Source organism: Phyllobates terribilis, unplaced genomic scaffold (assembly GCF_046119375.1).
Source record: "Phyllobates terribilis strain yellow unplaced genomic scaffold, ASM4611937v1 Scaffold_8__6_contigs__length_399053987, whole genome shotgun sequence".
NCBI lineage: Eukaryota > Metazoa > Chordata > Amphibia > Anura > Dendrobatidae > Phyllobates > Phyllobates terribilis.
In genome coordinates, this window is record NW_027362768.1 from 396,557,508 (window position 1) to 396,570,987 (window position 13,480).

A 13,480-nucleotide genomic window follows, 5' to 3' on the forward strand; every position below is an offset into this window, starting at 1 on the left:
TCAGGAAAGGCGTCCAGGCCCTTCTTAAATGTTAGTAGTGAATCCCTCATTACACCATCATGCGGCAGAGAGCTCCATAGTCTCACTGCTCTTACAGTACAGAATCCGCGTCTGTGATTATGATTAAACCTTCTTTCCTCCAGACGTAGAAGATGCCCCCTTGTCCCCGTCTCAGGCCTCAGAGTAAAAAGATCAGTAGAAAGGTCTTTGTACTGTCCCCTCATATACTTGTACATAGTAATAAGATCACACCTAAGCCTTCCCCAAGTGTAATAACCTGTCTTGGTATTGCAGACCCCCCAGTCCTCTAATAACCTGTCTTGGTATTGCAGACCCCCCAGTCCTCTAATAACCTGTCTTGGTATTGCAGACCCCCCAGTCCTCTAATAACCTGTCTTGGTATTGCAGACCCCCCAGTCCTCTAATAACCTGTCTTGGTATTGCAGACCCCCCAGTCCTCTAATAACCTTAGTCGCTCTTCTCTGCACCCGCTCTAGTTCAGCTATGTCTTTCTTATACACCGGAGACCAGAACTGTACACAGTATTCTAAGTGTGGTCGCACTAGTGACTTGTATAGAGGTAAAATTATGTTCTCCTCATGAGCATTTATGCCTCTTTTAATGCATCCCATTATTTTATTTGCCTTTGCAGCAGCTGCCTGACACTGGCCACTAAACGTGAGCTTGTCGTCCACCAATACACCCAGGTCTTTTTCAGTTACAGTTTTGCCCAGTGTTTTACAATTAAGCATATAATTATACATTTTATTTCCTCTGCCCAAGTGCATTACCTTACATTTATCCCCATTAAAGCTCATTTGCCATTTATCAGCCCAAGCTTCTAGTTTACATAGATCCTCCTGTAATATAAAATTGTCCTCCTCTGTATTGATTACCCTGCAGAGTTTAGTGTCATCTGCAGATACCGAAATATTACTCTGTATGCCCCCTACAAGGTCATTAATAAATATGTTAAAAAGAAGGGGGCCCAATACTGACCCCTGTGGTATCCCAATACTGACCCCTGTGGTACCCCACTGTTAACTGAGACCCAGTCTGAGTGTTTTCCATTAATAACCACCTTTTGTTTCCTGTCACTGAGCCAATTCTTAACCCACATACATATATTTTCCCCTATCCCCATTGTTCTCATTTTATGTATCAACCTTTTGTGTGGAACCGGATCAAAAGATTTTGAAAAGTCCATATACACAACATCCACTGCATTTCCTTGGTCCAGTCCAGAACTTGCCTCCTCATAAAAGCTGATCAGATGAGTCTGACAGGAACGGTCCCTCGTAAACCCATGTTGATATTGGGTCATGAGGTTCTTCTCCTTCAGATACTCTAGTATAGCATCTCTTAGGAAACCCTCCAGGATTTTACCCACAGTAGAGGTTAAGCTTACTGCCCTATAATTTCCAAGTTCAGTTTTTGTCCCCTTTTTGAATATCGGCACCACATTTGCTATACGCCAGTCCTGTGGTACAGACCCTGTTATTATGGAATCTTTAAAGATTAAAAATAATGGTCTATCTATGACGTTACTTAATTCCTGCAGTACTCGCGGGTGTATCCCATCCGGGCCCGGGGATTTGTCACCTTTAGTGATTTTTAGACGCCGCTGTACTTCCTGCTGGGTGAAGCAAGTGACATTTAATGGAGAATTTTTGTCATCACTGATCATGTTTTCTGTCATGCGATTTTCTTGTGTAAATACGGTTGAAAAAAAATCATTAAGCATATTGGCTTTTTCCTCATCCTCATCCACCATTTCACCCAGACTATTTTTAAGGGGGCCAACACTATCATTTTTTAGTTTTTTACTATTTATGTAGTTAAAGAATATTTTGGGATTATTTTTACTTTCTCTGGCAATGATTCTCTCTGTCTCAATCTTTGCTGCCTTGATTTGGTTTTTACAGAATTTATGTAATTTTCTGTATTTATTTAATGCCTCATCACTACCTACTTGCTTTAGTTCTCTAAATGCTTTCTTTTTGTCACTTATTGCGCCCCTTACAGCTCTATTTAGCCATAGTGGTTTCCTCCTATTTCTAGCATGTTTATTCCCATAGGGTATATATTGTGCACAGGTCCTATTCAGGATGTTAATAAATGTCTCCCATTTACTTTGTGTAGTTTTATGTCTCAGGATATCGTCCCAGTTTATTGCACTAAGATCATCTCTCAACCGTTGAAAATTTGCCTTCCTGAAGTTTAGTGTCCTTGTAACCCCTCTACTACACATCTTATTAAAGGATACATGAAAACGTATTATTTTGTGATCACTATTACCCAAGTGACCCCCAACTCGTATATTTGATATGCGGTCTGGCCTATTGGTTAATATTAGGTCTAGCAGTGCCCCCCTTCTTGTTGGGTCCTGAACTAGTTGTGAAAGGTAATTGTCTCTCATAGTTGTCAAAAACCTATTACCTTTGCTTGAACTACATGTTTCTGTCCCCCAATGTATTTCAGGGTAGTTGAAGTCCCCCATAATAATGACTTCTCCTTGAGTCGCTGCTTCATCTATTTGCTTTATGAGGATATTCTCCGCTACTTCCATTATTTTTGGAGACTTATAACAAACCCCTATCAGTAATTTATTATTTTTTCCCCCTCCCCTTATCTCCACCCACAGGGACTCTATATTTCCATTAGATTCACATATATCCTCCCGCAAGACAGGTTTTAAGGATGATTTTACATATAAACACCCCCCCCCCTCGCTTGTTTGCACGGTTATTTCTGAACAGACTATAGCCCTGTAAATTACCTGCCCAGTCATGGCTCTCGTCCAGCCACGTCTCATCCCCACCATGTCAGAATTATTTTCCAACAAAATTAATTCTAATTCCTCCATTTTGTTGGTGAGGCTTCTGGCATTAGTGTACATGCATTTTATGTATCTCTCTGTACCTCTATTCCTTCTTACTTTATTGACTGTTCTAACCCCACCCCCAATTTCTTTATTTGTGCCCAGGTCACTATCTGCACTATCTTCCCCACCTATAAAATGAATACCCTCCCCCCCAATCCCTAGTTTAAACACTCCTCCAACCTTCTAGCCATTTTCTCCCCCAGCACAGCTGCACCCTCCCCATTAAGGTGCAGCCGGTCCCTAGCGTAGAGTCTGTAGCCAACTGAGAAGTCGGCCCAGTTCTCCAGGAACCCAAATCCCTCCTTCCTACACCAGTTCTTGAGCCACTTATTTATCTCCCTAATCTCCCGTTGCCTCTCTGGCATGGCACGTGGTACCGGTAGTATTTCAGAGAATACCACCTTGGAGGTCCTTGCTTTCAGCTTGCAGCCTAATTCCCTGAAATCATCTTTAAGGACCTTCCACCTACCTCTAACTTTGTCATTTGTGCCAATGTGCACCATGACCGCTGGGTCCTCACCAGCCCCTCCCAGTAATCTGTCAACCCGATCTGCGATGTGCCGGACTCGAGCGCCAGGTAGGCAGCACACTGTTCGACGATCCCTGTCTTTGTGACAGATTGCCCTATCTGTTCCTCTAATAATTGAGTCCCCCACTACCAGCACCAGCCTGGCCTGTCCTACTCTCAAATTTCCCTCTTTACTGGAGCTGACACTCCTCTGGCTTTCAGAGTACATGCCTTGCTGCAGCAGTGCTACCCCTGTACCGTCACTCCCCTCATCTGCCAACTTTGCAAACTTATTGGGGTGTGCCAGATCAGGACTAGCCTCCCTGACACTCTTCCCTCTGCCACCCCTTCTAACTGTCACCCAGCTAGCTGCCTCACTGTCCTGCAGCTCCCAACTACCACCCTCCCCCACATCTACCCCAGTGAGCTGCTGCTCAGTGAGCAGCAGACTCCTTTCCATATCGTCAATGGATCTCAGTGTTGCCAGCTGCTCATTTAGATCCAGTATCTGGGCTTCCAAACTCACAACGTGCTCACATCTTGCGCAGCAGTAAGCAACCTCGACCGGCTGTTCAAGGAATACATACATGTGGCAAGATGTACACTGGATAGCATTGTCAATAATGGAGCTCATTTCCTAATGGGGATTGCAATATACAGAATGTTAAGTAAAAAGTAAAGTAAAGAATTAATGAAATACAGTCAGCAATTCAGTTCAAAGTCCTCCCTTCCAAACTCCCTGAATACAAAGTCACTGAAAAACAAGTCACACACTTACTTTCGTTCGCACTTACGCTCCGGACACACGCAGCTCGTTCACACTCGCAAACTAAGAGATTTAAAGAGTTTTTTTTTTTTTTTCCCTTTTCCAGCAATGCACCCTTCACCTCAATGCACTTCTGAAGGACTCCGGAGCACTGATCTCCTCCTCACAGAGCACCGTCATCTGGGACTCGAAGAGGCATTCTGATGGTCTCCGGCGCACTGATCTCCTCCTCACGGAGCACCGCCATCTGGGACTCGAAGAGTATTTCTGATGGATTCCAGAGCATTGATCTCCTCCTCACCGAGCACCGTCACCTGGGACTCGAAGAGGCATTCTGATGGACTCCGGAGTACTGATCTCTCTTCCTCAGCGAGCACCGTCATCTGGGACTCGAAGAGGCATTCTGATGGACTCCGGAGCACTGATCTCCTCCACAGGGAGCACCGTCACCTGGGACTCAAAGAGGCATTCTGATGGCCTCCGGAGCACTGATCTCCTCCTCACAGAGCACCGTCACCTAGGATTCGAAGAGGCATTCTGATGGACTCCAGAGCACTGAACTTCTCCTCACAGACCACCATCACCTGGGACTCGAAAAGGTATTCTGATGGACTCCAGAGCAGTGATTTCCTCCTCACGGAGCACTGTCACCTGGGATTCGAAGAGGCATTCTGATGGACTCCGGAGCAGTGATCTCCTCCTCACAGAGCACCGTCACCTGGGACTTGAAGAGGCATTCTAATGGACTCTGGAGCAGTGATCTCTTCCTCACGGAGCACCGTCACCTGGGACTCGAAGAGGCATTCTGATGGACTCCGGAGCACTGATCTCTCTTCCTCACCGAGCACCGTCATCTGGGACTCGAAGAGGCATTCTGATGGACTCCGGAGCACTGATCTCCTCCTCACAGAGCACCGTCACCTGGGACTTGAAGAGGCATTCTAATGGACTCCGGAGCAGTGATCTCTTCCTCACGGAGCACCGTCATCTGGGACTCGAAGAGGCATTCTGATGGACTCCGGAGCACTGATCTCTCTTCCTCACCGAGCACCGTCATCTGGGACTCGAAGAGGCATTCTGATGGACTCCGGAGCACTGATCTCCTCCTCAGGGAGCACCGTCACCAGGGACTCGAAGAGGCATTCTGATGTACTCCGGAGCACTGATCTCTCTTCCTCACCGAGCACCGTCATCTGGGACTCGAAGAGGCATTCTGATGGATTCCGGAGCACTGATCTCCTCCTCAGGGAGCACCGTCACCAGGGACTCGAAGAGGCATTCTGATGGACTCCGGAGCACTGATCTCTCTTCCTCACCGAGCACCGTCATCTGGGACTCGAAGAGGCATTCCGATGGACTCCGGAGCACTGATCTCCTCCTCACGGAGCACCGTCACCTGGGACTCAAAGAGGCATTCTGATGGACTCTGGAGCAGTGATCTCCTCCTCACCGAGCACCTTCACCTGGGACTCAAAGAGGCATTCTGATGGACTCCGGAGCACTGATCTCCTCCTCACCGAGCACCGTCATCTGGGGCTCAAAGAGGCATTCTGATGGACTCCGGAGCACTGATCTCCTCCTCACCGAGCACCGTCATCTGGGACTCAAAGAGGCATTCTGATGGACTCCGGAGTACTGATCTCTCCTCACCGAGCACCGTCATCTGGGACTCGAAGAGGCATTCTGATGGACTCCGGAGCACTGATCTCCTCCACATGGAGGACCGTCATCAGGGACTCGAAGAGTATTTCTGATGGACTCCAGAGCATTGATCTCCTCCTCACCGAGCACCGTCACCTGGGACTCAAAGAGGCATTCTGATGGACTCCAGAGCAGTGATCTCCTCCTCACAGAGCACCGTCACCTGGGACTCAAAGAGGCATTCTGATGGACTCCGGAGCACTGATCTCCTCACCGAGCACCGTCATCTGGGACTCAGAGGCATTCTGATGGACTCCGGAGCACTGATCTCCTCCTCACCGAGCACCGTGATCTGGGACTCAAAGAGGCATTCTGATGGACTCCGGAGCACTGATCTCTCCTCACCGAGCACCGTCATCTGGGACTCGAAGAGGCATTCCGATGGACTCCGGAGCACTGATCTCCTCCTCACGGAGCACCGTCACCTGGGACTCAAAGAGGCATTCTGATGGACTCCGGAGCAGTGATCTCCTCCTCACCGAGCACCTTCACCTGGGACTCAAAGAGGCATTCTGATGGACTCCAGAGCACTGATCTCCTCCTCACCGAGCACCGTCATCTGGGACTCAAAGAGGCATTCTGATGGACTCCGGAGCACTGATCTCCTCCTCACCGAGCACCGTCATCTGGGACTCAAAGAGGCATTCTGATGGACTCCGGAGCACTGATCTCTCCTCACCGAGCACCGTCATCTGGGACTCGAAGAGGCATTCTGATGGACTCCGGAGCACTGATCTCCTCCACACGGAGCACCGTCATCAGGGACTCGAAGAGTATTTCTGATGGACTCCAGAGCATTGATCTCCTCCACACGGAGCACCGTCATCAGGGACTCAAAGAGTATTTCTGATGGACTCCAGAGCATTGATCTCCTCCTCACCGAGCACCGTCACCTGGGACTCAAAGAGGCATTCTGATGGACTCCAGAGCAGTGATCTCCTCCTCACCGAGCACCGTCACCTGGGACTGAAAGAGGCATTCTGATGAACTCCGGAGCACTGATCTCCTCACCGAGCACCGTCATCTGGGACTCAGAGGCATTCTGATGGACTCTGGAGCACTGATCTCCTCCTCACCGAGCACCGTGATCTGGGACTCAAAGAGGCATTCTGATGGACTCCGGAGCACTGATCTCTCCTCACCGAGCACCGTCATCTGGGTCTCGAAGAGTCATTCTGATGGACTCCGGAGCACTGATCTCCTCCTCACCGAGCACCGTCACCTGGGACTCGAAGAGGCATTCTGATGGACTCCGGAGCACTGATCTTCTCCTCACTGAGCACCGTCATCTGGGACTCGAAGAGGCATTCTGATGGACTCCAGAGCACTGATCTCCTCCTCACCGAGCACCATCATCTGGGACTCGAAGAGGCATTCTGATGGACTCTGGAGCACTGATCTCTCCTCACCGAGCACCGTCATCTGGGACTCGAAGAGGCATTCTGATGGACTCCGGAGCACTGATCTCTCCTCACGGAGCACCGTCACATGGGACTCGAAGAGGCATTCTGATGGACTCCGGAGCACTGATCTTCTCCTCACAGAGCACCGTCATCTGGGACTCGAAGAGGCATTCTGATGGACTCCAGAGCACTGATCTGCTCCTCACCGATCACCGTCATCTGGGACTCGAAGAGGCATTCTGATGGACTCTGGAGCACTGATCTCTCCTCACCGAGCACCGTCATCTGGGACTCGAAGAGGCATTCTGATGGACTCCGGAGCACTGATCTCTCCTCACGGAGCACCGTCACATGGGACTCGAAGAGGCATTGTGATGGACTCCGGAGCACTGATCTCCTCCTCACCGAGCACCGTCATCTGGGACTCGAAGAGGCATTCTGATGGACTCCGGAGCACTGATCTCTCCTCACGGAGCACCATCACATGGGACTCGAAGAGGCATTCTGATGGACTCTGGAGCACTGATCTCCTCCTCACAGAGCACCGTCACCTGGGACTCGAAGAGGCATTCTGATGGACTCCGGAGCACTGATCTCTCCTCACGGAGCACCATCACATGGGACTCGAAGAGGCATTCTGATGGACTCCGGAGCACTGATCTCTCCTCACGGAGCACCGTCACATGGGACTCGAAGAGGCATTCTGATGGACTCCGGAGCACTGATCTCCTCCTCACCGAGCACTGTCACCTGGGACTCGAAGAGGCATTCTGATGGACTCTGGAGCACTGATCTCCTCCTCACAGAGCACCGTCACCTGGGACTCGAAGAGGCATTCTGATGGACCCCGGAGCACTGATCTCTCCTCCTTACCGAGCACCATCACCTGGGACTCGAAGAGGCATTCTGATGGACTCCGGAGCACTGATCTCCTCCTCACCGAGCACCGTCACCTGGGACTCGAAGAGTCATTCTGATGGACTCCGGAGCACTGATCTCCTCCTCACCGAGCACCGTCACCTGGGACTCGAAGAGGCATTCTGATGGACTCCGGAGCACTGATCTTCTCCTCACTGAGCACCGTCATCTGGGACTCGAAGAGGCATTCTGATGGACTCCAGAGCACTGATCTCCTCCTCACCGAGCACCATCATCTGGGACTCGAAGAGGCATTCTGATGGACTCTGGAGCACTGATCTCTCCTCACCGAGCACCGTCATCTGGGACTCGAAGAGGCATTCTGATGGACTCCGGAGCACTGATCTCTCCTCACGGAGCACCGTCACATGGGACTCGAAGAGGCATTCTGATGGACTCCGGAGCACTGATCTTCTCCTCACAGAGCACCGTCATCTGGGACTCGAAGAGGCATTCTGATGGACTCCAGAGCACTGATCTGCTCCTCACCGATCACCGTCATCTGGGACTCGAAGAGGCATTCTGATGGACTCTGGAGCACTGATCTCTCCTCACCGAGCACCGTCATCTGGGACTCGAAGAGGCATTCTGATGGACTCCGGAGCACTGATCTCTCCTCACGGAGCACCGTCACATGGGACTCGAAGAGGCATTGTGATGGACTCCGGAGCACTGATCTCCTCCTCACCGAGCACCGTCATCTGGGACTCGAAGAGGCATTCTGATGGACTCCGGAGCACTGATCTCTCCTCACGGAGCACCATCACATGGGACTCGAAGAGGCATTCTGATGGACTCTGGAGCACTGATCTCCTCCTCACAGAGCACCGTCACCTGGGACTCGAAGAGGCATTCTGATGGACTCCGGAGCACTGATCTCTCCTCACGGAGCACCATCACATGGGACTCGAAGAGGCATTCTGATGGACTCCGGAGCACTGATCTCTCCTCACGGAGCACCGTCACATGGGACTCGAAGAGGCATTCTGATGGACTCCGGAGCACTGATCTCCTCCTCACCGAGCACTGTCACCTGGGACTCGAAGAGGCATTCTGATGGACTCTGGAGCACTGATCTCCTCCTCACAGAGCACCGTCACCTGGGACTCGAAGAGGCATTCTGATGGACCCCGGAGCACTGATCTCTCCTCCTTACCGAGCACCATCACCTGGGACTCGAAGAGGCATTCTGATGGACTCCGGAGCACTGATCTCCTCCTCACCGAGCACCGTCACCTGGGACTCAAAGAGGCATTCTGATGGATTTCGGAGCACTGATCTCTCCTTCTCACCGAGCACAGTCACCTGGGACTCGAAGAGGCATTCTGATGGATTTCTGAGCACTGATCTCCTCCTCACCGAGCACCGTCACCTGGGACTCGAAGAGGCATTCTGATGGATTCCGGAGCACTGATCTCTCCTTCTCACCGAGCACCGTCACCTGGGACTCGAAGAGGCATTCTGATGGACTCCTGAGCACTGATCTCCTCCTCACCGAGCACCGTCACCTGGGACTCGAAGAGGCATTCTGATGGACTCTGGAGCACTGATCTCTCCTCACCGAGCACCGTCACCTGGGACTCGAAGAGGCATTCTGATGGACTCCGGAGCACGGATCTCTCCTCACCGAGCACCGTCAACTGGGACTCAAAAGTATTCTTACCCTGAGATTCTCGCTCTGACTCTGAGGCACTTTCTGGATTCTTGCCATTCCCATATCCACTGTGGCTTTCTTATTGATCGGCCGGCCGTTATATACCGTCCACTGTGTGAGGGGCTTGTTATCTGTAAAATGGGCCCAAACCTAAGATCCTTGTTTCGCCCTTTTGCTGTTGTTTTTTCTTGGCTTTGCAGTGGGTTATAACTTTTTCTGTATTTTAATGTGCAAAATATGTGTAGTCATGATACCAACCCAAACCTCCACTTCATCATCAGAAGCTACAAAAGATAGGAGTCAAATCTCATCAGACCTCTAGACGTACACCACCCAATAGTCACGGACCATCTAAGGGAGGGGGAAGAAAAAAAGATGTCAATAAAGTAAAAAAATTTGATCTTTATTATAGGGAAAATATATATTCTTGTACCGTGTTAGCCAGTAGATAGAAAAATATTTAGATTTGAGAGTCCTCAGTGGTTGATACCTTTTAATGGCTAACTGAAAAGATGGGAACAAATTGCAAGCTTTCCAGACTACTCAGGTCTCTTCATCAAGCATAGTAATATCTTTATTCGAAATAAATATTAAAATGGATAATTCTAAAATCTTCAGATTGATATAAGGTCACCGTCACTGACGATAACCCACAAAAAATCGCTGGGGAATGTCATAGTCTCCACCAGAGATCAGACGCGCTGATTACAGATTGACAGCATGTTACAGGCGGATGACCTGCGAGCAATGAGCCATATATCCCTGGGACCACCACTACCTCCATGTACTTACAGCGGGATATACTGACTACAGTGGTGATTATATGGTTTTGCGCTCTGAATTACGTGCGCCCATACTATATTGCTGAACTGTCCCGTTAATAAAGTGTCACCAATGTGACAATCGATGACAAACAAGACGTTTATATTCCATGTATATAACACATTGGGATTGCACATGGGAGTTCTTGTTTGTCTGATGGGACAGATATTAAAGTATATATATAATATCTCTGATGGAAGATGAACGTTAATATATACAGCCATCCTTTATATTTGGGGACAATCGATGTGTATAATATACAGCCATAACCCATTTATTATAAAGGGACGGGGTTAGGCCCTTTCTCACATTTCTATGCAGCGGGATTTTTGGTGGGTTATCGTCATTGACGGTGACCTTATATGAATCTGTAGATGAATGGGATTTGTAGATTTTAGAATTATCCATTTTAATAATTTTTTCTAATAAAGATGATTTTTTTTTTTTACTTTATTCACATCTTTTCTTCTTCCCCCTCCCTTAGAGTGATCATCAGAAGCTAGCCACATTGCAAACCTTGCCGGCCATGTGTCTAACAGGAGTGCGACCATCATCATTTCCCCTATCGCTGTACAATTCATGGATTCTCCAGGAGCGGCCGCAGCATATCCCGGGTGGGCACTGATCAGATCTATCACTGGCGGTGGATTATTACAGCCCTTAATGGCCGGCTTCACTATAAAGCTTCCCGAATTCTGGGCCTGATAGTCTCATCTGAAGGCAACATCCCATATACAACCTGAAAGAGCAGAGCCAAATCCTCAGGGGCCTGGAGCCATTTATGTCCTGATCATCCCCATCATTGTAGGGACAACCTTCCAATATCAAAACATGGGTGAGACGTGCAGCCCAATCCCTTTGCCCTTCCTCCGGTGGCTTATGTCCTGCTGCGGCCAGGTCTTAGCCTGACAGATTGTGTAAGAGCAGCGGGGCCATTGCCCACCATGGCTCAGAATGAGGGTCTCACCAGGGCCCCGGACACTTACCCTTCACCAGAGTGTGCTTGTCAGTAGGTGAGGAGCGCGCCAGAACCCGCAGCTTAGGCCAAACTTTATCAATCCGCTCTTGCTCAATCTACAAAATAAGAAGTTATTTCAGTGTAGTCATCAATGCAGTAGATTGTAAGCTCTCATGGCAAGGCTACAGCAATAAGTCAAAAGAGGTGGTCCACTCCTTCCACAGACTTTACTGTCCGAGCGACCTCCTTGTCCAGGGTTTCTATAGGACGTGCAGCTTAATTGCCCATAAATTGGAGAAATTGGACATAAAATGAAGATATGAAGACTAGATTGTTGGGGAAGTCACCATATATTGTCTGGGATCACTGCGCATTGCTGTGGTCACCACAGCACATGTTCAAGGTCGCTACCGCACATTATCGGGGCGCCGACTACAAATTGACAAGGACGCCAGTGCACATTGTGACGTTACCGCACATTGTCAGAGACATTACCGTGCGGTGTCGGGAGAGCCAGCGTGCGGTGTCGGGAGAGCCACCGTGCGGTGTCGGGGCCCATTGCCACGCAGCATTGTCAGGAATGACACAGTGCAGTGTCGGGAGATCCACCTTGCGATGTCGGGAGAGCCACCGTGCGGTGTCGGGGCCCATTGCCACGCAGCATTGTCAGGAATGACACAGTGCAGTGTCGGGAGATCCACCTTGCGATGTCGGGAGAGCCACCGTGCGGTGTCGGGGCCCATTGCCACGCAGCATTGTCAGGAATGACACAGTGCAGTGTCGGGAGATCCACCTTGCGATGTCGGGAGCGCCACCGTGCGGGTTCGGGGCCCATTGCCACGCATTGTCAGGAATGCCACCGTGCAGTGTCGGGAGAGCCACCGTACAGTGTCGGGGCACCACCGTGCAGTGTCGGGGGCACCATTGCCACGCATTGTCAGGAATGACACCGTGCAGTGTCAGGCACGATACCGCACAGTATTAGGGACTCCATCACACATGGATGAGCCAAGTCCTCTGGAGAAAGAGTCATCTTTTGTGACCACCCTCCATTCTTGCAAATTAAGGGGAGCCGTGAGTAAGAAGCCCTGTGTTGCATCCACATGTCCTCGTTATTATTGGATCCAAGTCTCCTCTAGACTCACCTCGCCCTTCTCATTTCGTATCCTTCGATTAAATTCCTTCCCTTCTATGCAGAGAAAATCCTCCCCGGGGTGTATGATGCCACATTTGATGGCGATGGCTCGTGCAGTATTAATATTATCCCCCGTCACCATCCGCACAGTGATTCCTGCCCGCTGACATTTCCGGATCGCCTCTGGTACCTGCATCCAACACAAAGAAGATAACACAATAGAAAAGCTGGAAACGCTCGGCGTCCCACCGGGCATCGGCCTCTGTTCAGAGAGCAAACATTGTCGGATATTTGCCCCTCATCCATTTCTGAGCTTTACCCCATTATCCCATCTATAGATCACTCCATATACAACAGGTGCACAGCTGGGGGCAGTATATGTGCCATAGGTGTTTGGCACTGGGATGGAGGGATATGTGCCATAGGTGCCTGGCACTGGGATGGAGGGATATGGGCTATAGGTGTCTGGCACTGGGATGGAAAGATATGTGCCATAGGTGTCTGGCACTGGGATGGGAGGATATGGGCCATAGGTGCCTGGCACTGGGATGGAGGGATATGTGTCATAGGTGTCTGGCACTGGGATGGAAAGATATGTGCCATAGGTGTCTGGCACTGGGATGGGAGGATATGGGCCATAGGTGCCTGGCGCTGGGATGGAGGGATATGTGCTATAGGTGTCTGGCACTGGGATGGAGGGATATGTGTCATAGGTGTCTGGCACTGGGATG

The 13,480-nt window shown here is 50.0% G+C and overlaps 1 protein-coding gene across 7 annotated transcripts in view; it reads right to left on the reverse strand.

The window, feature by feature from the left end:
- The window catches only part of LOC141157680 (plasma membrane calcium-transporting ATPase 2), a 513,073-nt gene that overhangs the window by 277,375 nt on the left and 222,218 nt on the right, over window positions 1-13,480 (reverse strand). For all 7 annotated transcript variants that reach the window (XM_073645226.1, XM_073645230.1, XM_073645228.1 and 4 more), the window contains 2 exons: window positions 12,760-12,939; window positions 11,643-11,730 (listed from right to left, as the gene is read on the reverse strand). In XM_073645226.1, coding sequence (XP_073501327.1) covers window positions 11,643-11,730; window positions 12,760-12,939 — 268 coding nt within the window. The remainder of the gene's footprint in view (window positions 1-11,642; window positions 11,731-12,759; window positions 12,940-13,480) is intronic.